This window comes from Myotis davidii, unplaced genomic scaffold (assembly GCF_000327345.1).
Source record: "Myotis davidii unplaced genomic scaffold, ASM32734v1 scaffold1330, whole genome shotgun sequence".
Classification (NCBI taxonomy): Eukaryota; Metazoa; Chordata; class Mammalia; order Chiroptera; family Vespertilionidae; genus Myotis; species Myotis davidii.
In genome coordinates, this window is record NW_006283826.1 from 2,075,618 (window position 1) to 2,093,103 (window position 17,486).

Genomic DNA, 17,486 nt, shown 5'->3' on the forward strand with positions numbered 1-17,486 from the left:
TGCGCAGCGCCCAGAGAGAGCATCTCCCGGGAGGAGATTCACTGCCAGCCTCGGCGACTCCACGCCGCCATTCTGATGAGTTTCAGCGCTTCCTGCTGGGAACTGTTCCTGGGAATGGAGCTTCCAGCGGTGCCTCAGACCCCTCCGATGACTGTCACTAGCATCGTCCTTCTGGTTGGAAGGGTGGATAGTTCCAGTCCCATCCGGACCTTAGCCCGAACCTGGAAATGCTCAGGTAGCCCCTGGGAGCACAGGTGGGGCTGTCCAACGTCACTGGGCAGGTAAGGAGGGACCCTGCAAACAGGTGCAAACCACAGGCCGGCTGACTGTGAGGGCTGCCAGCTCCGAGGGACCCTCTTCCACTTGCGTCTCGTCTGTCCTTTCTGCACCAGCTTCTGAAGCCCCTTTGCTGCAACACTGCCTGCCCGGGCTTCCATGACAACCGCCTCTCGGGCCCCTTCTCATCAGCCTTCCCTGCAGGAGCACTCTGTCCTCTTCTCACGTTGATTTTTTGCTCCTGGGCCACTGGTTCTCTTCGTGGGCTTCCCACACCTGCAGCAGCATCACCGGGGAATGTGTGGAGAATGCAGCTTCTCAGGCCCCCAGCCAGGAGCCAGGGAATCAGAGACTCTGGGGTGGGGGTGGGACTCGGCACTGTGTGCACAGCCCTCCGCGATCTGAGGATGGGCAGGCTGGAGCAGCACTGCCCAGGCAGCTGCATGCCTATGGCTCCTAGGAGCTCATAACACAGATGGCTCCCGGTTCTAGACCCCGTCTCTGAACTAGGATGTATCTAAATGCCTACTTAACACAGCCCCTTGAAAGACTCGGTGGCACCCCTCACACTCAAAATGCCAACCAACTCAGTTTTACTTCCTGACTCTGATGCAGTTTCCAATCTCTTTCTCAGTGAAGGTGGCCAGCACCTCAGCAGCCAGGCCTCCCCTGTGCTGCCCTCCCCTCCTCCACCCACCATCCTATCCAGACCTCCCCTCCTCCACCCACCATCCTATCCAGACCTCCCCTCCTCTCTTTCCTTCTCCCGGAAGGCCAAACAACGCAACCCATGGGCAGAGGGGATTTCTGGGCACTCAGACCTCCAGAGAACAGAACAGGCAAACACTAAATACAGGCTCTTTTTAAAGCAAACCTCTCCCTGGATTTCTGCAGCTCATTAAAAACCGATGAGCACCTACAGGGTGGGTGGAAGGAGAGTGATAGTCTCTGTCCGTCTTTCCTGCCTCTCTTGCTCCCCTCTGCTTCCAAAACAAACTCTTATTTCACATTCAAAGATATATGCTCCCAATGTACACAGCAACGCACCTATTGATTTTCTTGTTGCCAGTCATTATCAAGATTTATTAATCGCCCCCGCTCCCCATTGATCGAAGAAAGCAGTATTCCCAGTGGCCAATCAATCCTGATAGACTCTATGACAAAGAGTCAATATCTATTTATTATGTGATGTATGGGCTTCATTACCTTAAACACCATCAGCTGGGACCCGCAGAAGTTGAGCAGTGCCCAGGCAGCGGGAATCAGGCTGGGACTGCATCACCCCGAACCCCAAAGCTAGCAAGTTCCTACAGCAGCGAAAACACGCTGATCCCACGCTCTCCCCCTCCCTCCCGCCCACTCTCGGACCCTGGAGTCCGAGGACAGCAAGGGAAAGGGTCAAATGCCTGGGGTTCAACTGGCACCTGCTGCCAACTCAACAAGCACGTTTGGGGTTCGGACAATGAGACTGACTGGGAGGTAGGCCAGCCTGTGTCCTCCCGAGGGGAGGGGACCAGCCGTGGAGGGTTCGAAGGCATAACAAGGCGATGACTTAGGTCAGTGATGGCAAACCTATGGCACGTGTGTCAGAGGTGACACGCGAACTCATTTTTTTGGTTGATTTTTCCTTGTTAGATGGCATTTAAATACATAAAATAAATATCAAAAATATAAGTCTTTGTTTTACTATGGTTGCAAATATCAAAAAATTTCTATATGTGACACGGCACCAGAGTTAAGTTAGGGTTTTTCAAAATGCTGACACGCCGAGCTCGAACGGGAAAGAGAAGAAGAGGATGGTTTGGTTCGGACTTTGGTCTGGATGGGTCTTGGGTTCAAACCCGGACCCTTTGGCGTGTGCTTTGTCGTTCGGTTTCCTTGTCCAGACACGGAGCTGACTGGCACCCACTTCAGAGGCTGCTACAATTCAACATGAGGAGCCCCAGGATTTCCATACGGGCTACTCGGCTTGCAGGGACCGGCTTCAGCGACACCGTGGCCTCTCTCCACGAGTCACCGTATCGGCGTCTCTGTGTGCCCACCGGCCAGCGACGCTGAGGCAGCCGGCTCTCCGGTGCTAGGACTGTGAGGGACCTGGTGTGGCCCACACTGGCCTTCTAGCAGGACAGGGCCGCTGGCTAAACAGCGAAAGCTGTTGGAAATTCGGACTTTGGTCTGGATGGGTCTTGGGTTCAAACCCGGACCCTTTGGCGTGTGCTTTGTCGTTTGGTTTCCTTGTCCAGACACAGAGCTGACTGGCACTTCAGAGGCTGCTACAATTCAACATAAGTAGCCCCAGGATTTCCACACGGGCTACTCGGCTTGCAGGGACCGGCTTCAGCGACACCGTGGCCTCTCTCCACGAGTCACCGTATCGGGGAGTCACCGTATCGGGCGTCTCTGTATGCCTACCGGCCAGTGACACTGAGGCAGCCGGCTCTCCGGTGCTGGGACCGTGAGGGACCTGGTGTGGCCCACACTGGCCTTCTCTCCGGTGCTAGGACTGTGAGGGACCTGGTGTGGCCCACACTGGCCTTCTAGCAGGACAGGGCCGCTGGCTAAACAGCGAAAGCTGTTGGAAATGTCTTCCCTTCCAATGCACGGCCAGCTCGCTGCCTCTCCCCACTTGGGTGAGATGCCAAATGTCTCTTAGAAGCTGGGTGTTCGGACCTGCGGGGCTCCCAATGATGTCCCATTAGGACCAACTCCAACCGCCCAGGCCATTCCTGAAGGAGGGACATACAGCAGCACCCCGCTCACTGCAAGCTCTCCTGAGAAAAGGGGTCGCCCCAATGTGGGCTTTCTAACGTGCAAACCAGACTGGGTCCCTCCTCCGGTGAAATCGACGGCAGCTCCCCCACTGCCTCCAGGAGAAAAGTTTGGATCCCTTAGCACAGCGGTTCTCAACCTGTGGGTCGTGACCACTTTGTGTTTTCTAAGACCATCAGAAAACACATATAATTACATATTGTTTTTGTGATTAATCACTATGCTTTAATTATGTTCAATGTGTAACAATGAAAATACATCCTGCATATCAGATATTTACATTACGATTCATAACAGTAGCAACATTACAGTTAGGAAGTAGAAACAAAAATAATTTTATGGTTGGGTGACCACACATGAGGGCCTGTATTACAGGGTCGCAGCATTAGGAAGGTTGAGAACCACTGCCTTAGCACGTCCGCACGGGGTCCAGCTTCTCAGCTCTCGCTGTCCCTGTGTGGGTCCTCTGTACCAGCTCTCGACTGCCCCACAGCTCCAAGTCCTGATCCCCCCACCTCCAGCCCTTTGCAGATGCCGTTGCTTTTATTAAGGATGCCAACACCGTCATGCCCATCTGGCCAATTTGAATAAGGAGCGGGTTCTGGTCCCGACAGCCCCTATGATCCTATCGCAGAGATTATGACTGTGTTTGCCAATCACCCAGTGACTGGTCTCTCTGTGAGCTCCATCGGGGTGGAGGCCATCACACCAAGGCCACACACACGATGAACATTGGGGCAAATACCCCCAAACCACACAGCCTCGTTATTGCTATCACTGTTACCATTTACATCTTATAACAGACACTGCTTTTGTTTTCATCACCGTTCACTCTCCCACATCCCAGCCAGCCACCCTCCACCGGGCTTGTACTACGTTTCACTGGGTGCCAGGGAGTCTAGGTAACCAGCACCATTCACTGTGGGCTGCTACGCTTGCCTAGAGGCGCGGGGTGGGATAATGCGTGTGGATGTATTTTTGGAAACGGGTATTTATGTTTCAACCACTATTCATGTATTCAGCCTAGTATTTGAGGGACTGGGATGTAGAGGTGAGTCCATAGCTGAGGTCCTAGCTGAGGTCAGGCTTTCCTGAGGCTTATGTTCTGAGTGGGGGAGGGGAAGGAGGGACGAGAGACAAGAAGCAAACAAACAAATCGAGGAACAAAAGAACTGTCGCCTCTGGTGAGAGGTGCCCCAATGAAAATAAACACGGGGAGGGGAGGGGAGAGGAGGGGTTGGGGCAGCAGGAGCCCCTGGGGGTTTGCTTCCTCAGTCCCTCTCTTCGGTAGCCTCTACCGCCTGCTTCTTCTCAGGCCCCTGTGTGGGGTGACCCTTCCCCACCAGGGCCCTCAGTGCTGGTGCTCTAGGCTCCGTCCTGGGTCCTCGGGTGACCCCTCCGTCTTCCCTGGTTAAACCCCAGCTTCCACTGAAGCCCACAGCTCCAGTCGCCACTTCTCTGCCAATGACTCATGCGAGGGCTATTTCCAGCCCCAACCTTCCATCTGAGCTGGAGACCAGCATATCCAGCTCCTTACTCAACACCTCCTCCTGGGTGACTTGAAGTTTAAAGAGGTTAAGTAATTTGGCCAAGAGACAAGCCAGGCACTGGGACATAAATCAGAGCAGTCAAACCACAGCCAGCCCCTCTATCATCCGATATTCTAATAAATTCTATCTGTAGTGCCAAAGGCACCCGAGAGGAAATATACTGCTTCTAATTGCTGCTACCATGATCATTATTGTTAGAATATTATCACTATTACTCCAGCAGCGAGGAGATACAAAGTACTGAGTGCCTCCAGTTACAGGAGGTATTAAGCTATAGCCTTTCTATATAAGCTCTTCAATTCTTATCACTACCTTGCAAGAGAGAGCAATGTTACCCATTTACAGATGAGGAAACTGAGGCAAACAGGAGTGAAGAAATGTGCAAAGGACACACATTTTTAAAAAGGGAGTGTTCATACCTACAGTGTTCAGTGAAGTAGCGAGTCACAGAATGGGGCTGCTGGATGAGTCTGTCCTCAGCAGCACAGAAGATCTATCCCTCAATGTTTGTATGTCACAGAGCTGCGGGCTCTTCACCAAAACCCGCATTGTTTTCCTCCCAGGAACACAGTGAGCGATTTCTCAGCCTCCCTTGTGGTCAGTGTGGTCAAGGTACCATGCCAGCCCAGAAGACAGGCATGGAATGATGGTTCATAGAAACCTCCCGCACGTCTTTCCATGCCCTTCCCCCTAGAAGCAGAGAACTGGAGCCCCTCAGATGACGCCAAAATATGGGCGTGGTCTTGGATCCCTCCACGCATGAAGAAAAGCCACATACAATCCAGAAACACCCATCCTGGACTATTATGTGAGCCAGAAATGGGCTTCTATTGGGTTAGGCCACTTAACGTTTTTAGGCTTATTTATTACAGCAGCTACCATCAACCTGACGCATACAAACTGTGAGTTTGCACATACACTATGCCCCCACTTAATGCTGTCCACAGGTTCTGCAACTTTAAGGTAACGACAAAACCACTTTTCCTATAGGTTAACTGACATAGACAAGAGTTGAGTTCCTAGGGCACCTCATCAACGCTTTAATGAAACAACCTAGAATGAAGCGATGTTATCTGAGGACCTGCTGTATATTAAGAAAACTTCCTGGAAGGATACACACCAATATATGAATGTGATTCTCTCTGGCTGGAAACATTACGGGTGAATTTCACTTTCTCCTTTTTGCTGATCTGCGTTTTCAGTAACAAATGAGTTATCACTTGTGTGGTTCAGTTATTTTTTTTAAGTGGTAACAGATGTCCCACATGCTAATTCGGAGTCTCTGAGAGTGGAGGAAAGGGGTGGCCAGTGGCAAAGTCTTCCTCACCCGTGCGAGTCCTCTGCCAGTCACGTGACCATTCACCAACAGGCATAGGCAATGTACATGAGATGATGCTAATAATAATAATGAAAATGATGCAGCCCATTTATAGCGCTTCCTTCACAAAAGTCCCGGACGCTTTACATTCCGGCACAATTAAAGGCAGCCACAGACAAAAAACCTTTCAGCTGCGCTTTATAAAGAGAAAGCAACTCAGCTCTTTGAACATAAAAGGAAGCCGATTCTACTAGATGACGAGGGACGCAGTTTTCATGCGCTCGGACCCCCCAACTCTTGTACGTTATATTTAGGACAATCAAACTGGCCTGAAGGAGAAATAATCACAAAGCCCAGAAGTACAGCGTTACAGAAAAAGCGAGTTGAGGTCTCAATGGGGCAACCAGTTACTGTCTTAGCCGAAGGCGGGGCCTCCATTTGTCTGTAAATAGAGCAGCTCAGAGCTATTCTATTTGAAAGCCTGAAAAATAGGACTGATGTGGAGTTGGAAATACAGAATCTATTCAAGAGCTCCTGGTACTTACCAGATTTAAATGCTGTGCAAAGGAGGCCCAATGGGACTTCATCACTACCGGGTCCTTGGGAGACAGGTCGGGGGGCGGGTGTCACATGCATGGGGGCAACAAAGTCAACCCCGCGTAACCGGGAAATTGCATTCACACTCAGGCACCGGCAAAGGGGCTGGTGACATTCGCCAAATGAAACATTTTTAAATTTCTTCCCAGAACACGGGGAAGTCCTTGGCTTGTGCGCAGGAGATGGGCCCGGTCTTCTCTTGTTACCAAGTGCCCAGGTAATTCTGATCTGGTCACAGGTAGGAAAATCCCGCAATAAGCTATTGCTCGTGGGTGGAGCTGGGTCGCCATGACAAAGAAGGCACGTACTCGATGCATATTCACATGTCCATTTGCTCAAGTCCAGGTTCTGCCAGTTATTTGCTCTACGACCTAAGCAGGGGCTCCTTTTACTCTCTGACCTCAGGTTTTCCCACCTGTAAAGTGGGCACAGTGATAAAACGAGACCATCCCTGTGCCTGGCCTGTGAAGCCAAGCACGTGCTGAAGGCTGGTAGAATCTGTTGTTTTTTAGGTTCATTTGGAGGAGCTCTGCATTGGTAAATGCATATTAAGGGTGAATGAAACAAATGCCCCTCAACCAGGGAAATGGTTTCAGCGATGAGGATCAGCTGTGCCTGCTCAGCTTCAAGTAAAGGGACTTCTGAGGGAGCCATAGTCTCTCCTGAGCCCGCAGCTCTCCGTGACTTCCTTTCCTGAGTGAGGGCCAGAGCAGAAGCTAAGGACGGAAGGCATCAGGACGTGGTGATAAACCTTTCTGGGAAGAAGGAGGCAGCTTCTCCCTCCCCACACCCTAAAAAATTTTAAAAAACAGAATCTCACTGACTTTTATCATCTGTTTTCTAGGGATAGACGCATGGGAGTGAGAATATGCGGACTCCTGGAAACCTGTAATTGGAGCTGTTTTGGATAAAAACAGAAGTGTGTCCCCATAGGAAAGGTTAAATGATGTTTAACCTTAGGAAAGGGAATTGGTGACTAGAAGGGTCCGCATGTCAGAAAGGGTAGAAATTTTCCCTAGCAGGGTTGCTCAGAGGCTAGAGCATTGGCCAGCAGACTGAAAGGTCTCAGGTTCGATTCCTAGTCAAGGGCATGTATCTTGGTTGCAGGTTCCATCCCCAGCCCTGGTTGGGCACATGGGGGAAGCAACCAATCAATATGTCTCCCTCACATCAATGTTTCTCTCTCTCCCCCCACTTCCCTCCCTTTCCCTCTTTCTAACCTCAGATGAAGATGGATGGATGGAAGGAAGGAAGGAAGGAAGGAAGGAAGGAAGGAAGGAAGGAAGGAAGGAAGGAAGGACATTTGAAGTAGAAAATGAGGAAAGAGGCTAAAAAGTAGAAAGTAAGTCGAAGCTGTATTTCAAGCTGTTAGAGAAACTTAAGTCGGACTGAAGGTCAACCAGTGAGAAACCCTTCGAAGGCCCATTCACGGAGGGTGGACAAACTGCAGTGGATTCACACCGCGGACTGCTATGTGGCCACAGAACTGACTACTGATGCACGCAACGCCGGGTGAATCTCAACAGCACGATGAGTAACACAAAGCCAGACACAAAAGAAATCGCAGCAGGATTCCATTTACATAAAGTTCAAGAACAGGCAAGAATAACTGGCGTTCTGTAATTCAGAACAGAGGGAATGGGGGCGTATGAATTGGCTGGAAGCGGCACAGGGACTTTCTGGGGTAACTTGGGTAATAGCAACGCGGGTAGGAATTTTTTAAAATGCCCCCTGGGCCTGCACCCTTTCTTTAGATGTTTGCCCTCAAAAGCACCAGGTCTGCCCCTGCAACAACCCTCCAATGGCTGCCTGCTGCCCTCAGCATCAAGCCCAGACCTCTCCCCAGGCACCGAGGCCCTACAACAGGAGGTCTCAGAGGATAAAGTCACATGGAGGGGGTTTGGTACTGAGGTCTGAGCCCCATGCAGATAATGAAATTAGACTCTAGCCCAGGGGTGGGCAAACTTTTTGACTCGAGGGCCGCAATGGGTTCTTAAACTAGACCGCAGGGCCGGAACAAAAGCATGGATGGAGTGTTTGTGTGAACTAATATAAATTCAAAGTAAACATCATTACATAAAAGGGTACGGTCTTTTTTTTTTTTTTTTTTAGTTTTATTCATTTCAAACGGGCCGGATCCAGCCCGCGGCCTGTAGTTTGCCCACGGCTGCTCTAGGGCAATGTTCTTAGAGTGGGGTGACTTTGCACCAGGGGACATTTGGCAATATCTGAAGACACTTTCTGTTATCACAACTAGTGACTCGGTACTACTGGTATCCAGTGGGAAGGGGGGCGCAGGCTGCTGCTAAGCATCCTACAATGCCCAGGACAGGTCCCTAAAAATGAATGATCTGGCCCCAAATGTCAGAGTGCCGCAGCTGAGGTTGAGAGACTGCTGTAGGCATATTATTTTAAAAGTCCCCAACCTGCACCAGACTTGAGAGTCCCTCCCCCACAAAACTGGCTCCTGCCATTTCTTTACCCTCATCTCCTACCCTTTGCCCTCAGGTTCTGCTACCACAGTCTTCTTTCTGGTCCTTCCCCAGAACCGTAAGAGAATAAACGTGTGTCATTTCAAGCCGCCAGGTTTATGCTAATTGGTTACCACAGCCCTAGGAAACTGAGTGGCACCCAGGAATCCGCATGTTAACGACCACCTCCCTCTGCCGGCTCTGACACAGGAGATCGGGTGGACCATACTGTGGGCAGCAGTACCGGCTGCTTCTCAAACACAGCCCAGTCTCAGGGATCCAGAGAATTCTGTTAGAGTTGGAAGGACCCCACAGCAAACATCCACTTCTACCTGCTCTTTTTAGAGATGGGGAAACTGAGGCCCGCAGCAAGGTGGAAGGATGAGAGATGCTTTCATTCAACTCTGTTTTTACAGGCTTTCAGAAACATTTGGAGGTTTCCAAATGAGTTATTGTGCAGACTGTCGATAGCTTTGCTATCTCATAATGACCCAATCGTGGAACGATTTAGCAATCCTGCTAATTGCATTTGGGGATATAGCAGTTGGGTAACTAGTTGGTGATTACTCATTCCCAAGAGCCCTACACATTGCATTACAAGGAAGCTAATCTTAGAAATACTTGTTAACGTCGATGATAATTACTAAGTAATTGGCTAGAACACGCCATTGTGAATTTATCCAGGATCTGCCAGGTAATTATCTGGTCTTGTGTTCCCTGTAAAATAAATCCAGAGTCCAAAAATGGTTCCAGTTGGTTGGCTATCATCCAACCACCGACCTCTGCCAGCCAACTGTGCGAATGCAGGCGATTAATCAAATTACTCAAATATTTGCTTTTGAACTGAATGTTAAGAAACCTGGATGGCCAACAAGTGGACGGTGCTAAATAGGGAAGAGGGGTGCAGAGAGGCCCCCCCAAGATAAATATATAATCACCCAGTAATATGGGATAAATGCCACTTCTTTGGGGGCTCATCTGGCTTCTTCACACAAAATACCAAAACACTTCAGAGACCAATTATTTGTCCCGAAGCTGCAGCGCCTTTATCACGGTGCCAGGAAGAGGCTGTGCTATCTGTGAAATTTGCAGGCAGTTATGATGCTCGGGAGGGGGCTCAGAAGAGGCCGCAAACACAGCTGGCTTGTAGGATGGAGACACATTTTCATAAGGACCACTTATTTTTCAAGCATGGCTGCTAACCGAGCCGCCTATTTCCAATTAGCCAGCCCTTGGCAAAGGGGTGCGAGAGGCTTGGGTTCCACTGATAACCCTGGAAAAGTCGGAGGGTGGAGGCAGGAGGTCGTTAGAAAGGCCAGGCAAAAGAGAAGACAGTGGATTTCAAATTTCTAGTTTGGGAAAGTAAAAACAGGGATTAGAAAGCCAGAAGGTAAGAGAAAGCTCGGGAGCAGACTGGGGGGAGTGGTGGGAAGAAGGGCAGTGCTGGGGAACAGACCACCTTCCAACCAGACCCGTGTGCCCAAGGAGAAGCTGCTGCCTGCCTGCTCGTGAGGAAGACACGTGCTGGGAGGAACGGGGCTGAGGGCCTTGTGTTGGCAGGTGGTAAAATGGCCACAGACCATCCCGTTCTCTGCATCCATGCCCTTGCAATGTGACACTATAAATTCTCCCATCCAGAGGCGGAGTCTGTTTCCCATGCCTTAAGCAGAGGTTAACCACGTGACTTGCTTTGGCCAGTGGACATTAGCCAATGGGACACAGACAGACATGTGAAAGGCACTTGTCCATTGGGGCTTGACCTCTTGCTGTTCTTGGAGCCCTCGGAGCACGAGCTGCCCTGTTGGGGTTGAGAGGCCACGTGGAGGAGAACCGAAGCACCCCAGTGGACAGTCTGCTAACCCAAAGGGCATCCAATATCGACCAGTCCCCATCTGACCTGTCAGCTGACCACAGACACATCCAAGAGCCCAGCTACTGAGCCTGGCTCAGTGCAGAACTATCCACAGATTAGAGAGAAACTATGAAGTATGGGGGTAGTTTGTCACTCAGCAAAAGCTTACTGATACACTCACCTAGTCAGAACCCCTCAGCTCCTGAATATTATCTGGGCTGACTATTTGAGAGCCACGGCTGTCCTGTGCAGAATGGACAACCACCGCTTTCGCCCCGTTTAAGGAGAGTTGAAGGACTACACCCAAATCCCCAATCCTTTGCAAACAAACACTTACCATTTGACACATGGGTTCCAGTCAACCCACCATCTGCATCATCAATGGTGACAGACAATCACACTCCTTCTACCAATCACCCAGGTCTTACAAATGGACTCAAGGAGGCTTTAATCACAAGGGAACAAATCAAAGACACACCAGGTCTTCCCTGAGCCCATAGCTCCCGCTCCGGACCTGCCGAGATGTGAGGCTTGTGTATTCGGGATATGACTGCTGGAGCTGAGTCTGGGAGACGGGGCTCCTAATCCACCTCTGGCATCACAGGCTGCCCCAGAACACCGCTGCTGTGGTCAGTCCTCATCTCCTACCCTCTGCCAGTTTAAAAACACACTGAAGGATTGTTCCACGCCGTTCAACTAAAACTGAAGCTATTTTTTCTTTCAATGTCCATGTCACTGGGCCAGGTTAGAAAGAGCAAATGCAAGGAAGTTCCTATCCCCTGACATTTTCCTAATGTCAGTTCTCTACTGATGACCCTTCTGTGTCAGGACAGACTGCGGATCCTGGACATTTCAAACCACAATGTGAAGGCCCGCATACACGCTTTGATGCTTTGAGGAAAGCCAGAGTAACAGGCATCGGAATCTTACTCCAAGGCTTAGCAAACTAGGTTCGTGGGCCACCTCCAGCCCATTGCCTGGTTCTGCAAATAAAGTTTTATCGGTACACAACCATGTACATATCCATTTGTGTCGTGTCTGTGGCTGCCCTCACACTACAGTGGCTGAGAAGTTCCTATAGCAACTGTATGGCTGCAAAGCTGAAAATATTTACTACTGGAAAAAGTCTCCAGACCCCAATTTAGTCTGATCCAGTTAATTCCCAGATGGAAAAAGTGAGTCTCAGAGATGTGGCTTTACAAATCCTTGAAGCACGGGGATCTAGATCCGATTTCCTGACGCCCCGCGCAGTGCTCTGCCGAGGGATTTTAGCATTCAGAGTGCTTTCTGGAAGGGCAAACCTTCAACCACACACCCTGTGAATGGCAGAGTAAACCCGAATCCCCATTTCTTAACTCTCCCGGAGGCAGAGCTTTGGGACTAAGCCCACGGGCGGGGAGCCCGGGTGGGACTGACCTGGTGATGATGGCCAGGTGGGGCGGGCTCATGCAGGCGCCCATGAACAGCACCACGTTCTCGTGCCGCGTCTGCCTGTAGGCCATCACCTCCCGCTTGAAGGCCTTCAGCTGCTCCTCGTTGTCCCTCTCGATGTCGATGAGCCGGATGGCCACCTCACCGTGCCAGCGGCCGTGGTACACCTGCCCGAAGCGGCCCTTCCCGATGAGCTCGCCGATCTCCAGCTGCTCGAAGGGGATGTCCCACTCCTGCAGGAAGATGCTGGTCTGGCTGGCCTTGCGCGGGAAACTCCGGGCCGAGAGGAGGGACAGGTTCATCTCCTCGAAGTCGTCCTCCGACTCCTCGGCCTCGTCATGGCCCTCTTCGTTCTGTGGTCGAGGGGGAGAGAGAGCTGTCCCCGCACTGCCTGGGGCATGGTGTCCTGCTGGGTCTGCTCTGCGCGGGTGCAGGCCTGGACCTGGCTCTCTGCATTCTTAACACCCTGAGACCACCCCCCACCCTCCGTGTATTCAGTGGGGCACAACCCCCCTGGGTATTTATCCGGCCCTGAGCTGTGTTTTCAACCAAGAATACAAATGGCTTGCCAACTTCTGCACGAGTAGCTGTTCCATGATGCACACCATATAATGGCCCATTAGGCTGGTGCCGGGAGGGATCACCACTTGGTAGTTGTCCCAGAGTTAGAACAGCCATCACTCAGGACCCCGCACCCCGACCTGCCCCAAGCCCTCTGCATCAGCAAGGACATCACTCAGCTTTGCCGAGTTCCAGGAAGCCCTGGAAAGCTGGCTTCACCATCCCCAGTTCTCACCTCTGAGGTCGGCTCCACTTCAATTTGAAGTAATGGATTTCCTTCCAAGCTTTAAAGAAAGAAAAATAAATGTGACCCTCGGGTGCAAAGGTGGGCCCCTGTAATGACCTTATCCTGGTATGAGACCCAAAGTGAGAAGTCCTCACCACAAGCCTTCATCTCGAATTCACTTCAGTGCTGCTGTCAGAAATAGCCCATAACCTCGCCGTAAAAAGCCGCACAATGAGGACTTTGTTTTCAATACTTTTTCCGGGCTGCTCAGGGCTAATTTTTCATGACTGCATTGGTTTCCACTAATCTAGCAGCTTCCTATACACTGCTCTAAATGCCGTGGGTGGAAGAGTCCTCGGAGCCCTAGGTGTTCCCTAGAGAGAATTAATCAGGGCTCCAAGCTTCACTGGGATTTGGTATCTTCTGAAAGGATCCTCGTGTTCATGTGTTCGTTCATTCATTCATTCAATTACAGTTATGTGCCAGGAACAGTGCTAAGCCCTTAGAAGGAAAAGAGTTGAAACTGGCCTGGGTCCTGACTTTAAGAAAGAACCACTGAAGGAACTACAGTGAGTATGCTGATATTGTACAGAAAGGCTAAACAAGGGCCCAAAGTCAGGTAGGAATTGAATAAATGGAGTGAGATGGAAATTCCCAGGAGAGAGGATCCTGGATGGATTTAGGAGTCCATCGTGTTTAGTTGGACCTTGCAGATCACAGTGAATCGAGATGTGTGGAATGAGAATGAAGAGGACGAAGCAAGACTGTATTGGACTGGAGGACGCAGGTGTAGGGGTGTGTGTGTGTGTGTGTACTAAGTATATATATTGAAGGTATTGTGTGGGTATTATGGGATGTGCTCTGTGCAGTTGTCCCGGGCCTGTGAGTCTGGTGTCACTGGGTACGTACTGAGGGTAAGAGGGGATGCTGGAGTACACGGGATGGGAGGGGATGGGATATAGGCACAGTGTGTGTTAAATGGGGTTTCTGGGGGTGATTTAGAGTAGAGATGTGTACGTGTTTATAGGGTGAGCTTCAACAGGTGGGAGGAAAGAATCAATGGATACCATGCCCCTTCCTATTTCCCAGCTCAGCAGATTCCCCTTCCCACCTCCTCATCTGGGGGCCTCCCCTATCCTGACCCTCAGACCCCAGGAAGCTGCTGACCCTGCCGACAGAGTCCATCTGCTCACTGGAGGGGCTCCCGGCGAGAGGGAGTCTGAAAGACGTAACAACTAGCAGGAGAAAGAAGGGGGTCACAAAGTGGCATTTGCCATCATATTAACCAAATACTTATAGTTATTCCGATGGGAGGCGGAGTGACACTGCACAATGATAGCTAACATGGTGGGAGCCCGACGCCCTGGGGGAGGCTCAGGTGGGACAGTGCCGCTGGGATCCCTCCTCATACCCTACGACTCGGGCCTTTCTCTGTTCCATCCAGGTGAGGCTGCAGCAGCCGGGCTGTAAAATCATTTCCCCTCTGTGAGGAGGTAGCTCGCATCCCTCCACCTTAATCGGTGCCTGCACATTTAAGCAGACCACAGGCACTGATTAACTGTTTTCTCGCTGGCGCTCCTTGGCTGTTGGTTCATAACCTGGAGCCCGTCTTGCACAAGCTGTGGAATTGGTTTGTGCACAGCAGAGAAATGATCCGGGGCTACATGTCAGCACAATATCCCCTGGCAAACTGCTGCTCCTTTGAGTTCAGAGATGTACCACTTGGGTATTTAACAAAGTCTGTAACACGGGCCAGAAAAAATGGAGCAGCTAGCAGAGACAGGAGATAAACCGAGTAGGCAAAAATGTGAGTTGAGAAACCAGTCAAATCGAAACTAGGTGCCTAACAAGTCCCAGACTTTGGTCATCATCGAAGAAGCTACGGAAGACGATGTCACTTCAGCTGCCCAAGCCACTGACCACCCTGAGGCTAAAGATGCCCACACAGAGATGTGCCTTGCGGTACTGTGTATGACAGTGAGGTGTGGGGAGATGAAAGGTCCTGCAATCAGGAAACGGGTAAGGAAATTATCCCACATTGATACAACATTCTACAGCCATTAAAAGCAACATGTGCGAAGAGTCTGGAATGATATAAAAAAATGCGACGTTATAGCATTCTCGGATGAAAAAGTAGGATAGAGACTGTGTATATCATGGATCACATAGAGATCAACTATGAATAGAAAGAGCAAATATCTAATGTTTTTACAGAATAGTCAATCATATTAGTTATTCTGTACGATGTATTCTGTACATATTAGTTGTTTGTACAATGGTGTAAGCCTGAGGTCAGCGAACTTGTTCTATAAAGGACCAGATGGTAAGTATTTTAGACGTTGCGGGCTATACAGTCTCTGTCGCAATGGCTCCACTCGGCGGCTGGAGTCTGAAAGTCACCAGACAGTGTGTTGTCAACAAATGGGTGTGGCCGTGTTCCAATAAAACTTTATTTATAAAAACATGCGGCACATTGGATTCGTCCACCACAGGCTATAATTTGCTGATCCCTGGTATACACCTAAATTATACTTTTGAAAGGGGGGACAAGGACATAGAAGAACGGCCCTTCCATTGAGCGCTGGCTCTGGCCTGCACGTTGTCTTTCTGATCCTAGGAGGGTGGGGGGAAAGAAGTCCAGACCCTAGCAATCACACGTGACCGGCAGGGCCAGGAACACAGGGCAGAGCTGACTTGTGGGGGCCTCTCTCTGCCTGGGCTGCCACACTCTCCCTCTCTTTGTTTGACTCATCCCATATCTCTCCCCCATCCCCCCTTCCCTGCTATGTCTCCATTCCTAAGGCAAGTTAACTGCTGTTTTAATAGATGTGAAGGAACTCCTCCCAGCACGTCAATTCCAGGAAGAGGAAGGCAGAGGAGTCCTGAGTGGACTGCAGGCCGGGGGGAGGCAGAAGCCTCTGTGCCACTTACATGGGATTCGAGGTCACTGGATGCAGGACGACCTGGGGTGCCCGGGTCGGCGTCTCCAGCACTGGCACCACATCTGACAGCAGAGATCAGATAGTCAGGACCCGGACGTGGAGTCACACCCCCCAACACCTGACTTCTGGAAGCTAGTAGCTGCTCACCAGCTCGTGGGTCCCCTCCCCTTCCTGGACCACCTGCTTAGATGCAGCAGTGGTCCAGATGGCATCTTGACCGAAATTCCCTGCCGTTACCTAGGGGGCTGCCAGAATCCCCAAGGCTCTGGTCATCTCCAAATCCTCCCCACTCCTGCTTCCCTTTGGAACGATGAGGTCACATGGTTTGACCACCTCTCCCCTTCCATGTGCTCTGGACCTCCCCTGCTCTTGCCCGTCCTTCTACTGTGGACCACCTTCCCAGACGACCTCCTTGGTGCCATTGCGCCCTTGGGACTCCCCACACTTTCCTTTTCCACTTCCACGTCTAGCCACTGTCCTGGGGCCAGGTGATCCCACTACCACCCCACTGAGCTTGTCCGCTCCGACATTCACCTCCATCCATCCCACTCAGAAGGGGCTGAGCTCACAGGGACTCACCTGGGAAGATGAACTGCTGCTTGTATTGGTAGTAGTGGGACGCTAGCAAGAGAACAAAATCACCAGAGTGAGTGCTGCCGTAGAGCAGGCCCTTCGGGTACCCGATGGGGCTCCCACAGCCACGGTGTGGGTTCTCTGCCCGCCCTTGAGGGTTTCCAGACTCCTGCAGACACCCCGAATTCCAAGGGACTGAGACGTGTAAAGACCAGAGCACTAAACATCCAAGCCAACCCTCTCATTAAAAGCTCCCTGAATACAGAGCACCCCAAGTCAGAGAGTCATTCGGAGCACAACCCCATTTTTGGCAAATGCGTAAGAACGCACACAGAGAGAAGTCTGTGGAACCACAATCTAAAATGTTAAATTTTCCCCTTTGGGTAGCGTGACTGCAGTGACTTAACAAACAACAACGAGGAGTTTCCTGTGTTTTCCAAGTTCTCGGCATTGAGCATTGTATTAGTCCTCTTATTGCTGCTGTAACAAATCACCACAAACTTTGTGGCTTAGCACAAAATGAACTTATTGTCTTACAGGCCTTTGGAGGCTAAGTCTGAAATAAGTCCTAAGGGCTAAAATCAAGGAGTTGCCAGGCCTGGTTCCTTCTGCAGTTCCTTGCCTCCTCCGGCCCGTGGGCTGCCTGCACTGCTTGGCTCACAGCCCAATCTCGGCTCCGTCTGACACCGCCTTCCACCGTCTCTGACCTTCTTGCCTCCCTCACCTGAGGATCCTTGGGATGACATTTAGAGGCCCCAGAAAATCCAGGATAATCTTTCCACTTCAAGACCCTTAACAAAGTCACAGCTGGAAAGTACCTTCTGCCATGTAAGGTAACATCATCACAGACCCCGCGACTAGAACGTGGTCATCTTTGGGGGACCATTAGCCTGCCTACCACAGTATGAATTAATTTCCAT

General features: G+C 50.9%; 1 protein-coding gene across 1 annotated transcript in view; it reads right to left on the bottom strand.

Moving 5' to 3' along the window:
• The window catches only part of KSR2 (kinase suppressor of ras 2), a 272,026-nt gene that overhangs the window by 29,874 nt on the left and 224,666 nt on the right, over positions 1–17,486 (bottom strand). Inside the window, exons 11-14 of the mRNA XM_015567589.1 lie at positions 16,573–16,614; positions 15,983–16,055; positions 13,061–13,109; positions 12,250–12,617 (exon numbers count right to left, since the gene is read on the bottom strand). Of these exons, the coding sequence (XP_015423075.1) occupies positions 12,250–12,617; positions 13,061–13,109; positions 15,983–16,055; positions 16,573–16,614 (532 nt within the window). The remainder of the gene's footprint in view (positions 1–12,249; positions 12,618–13,060; positions 13,110–15,982; positions 16,056–16,572; positions 16,615–17,486) is intronic.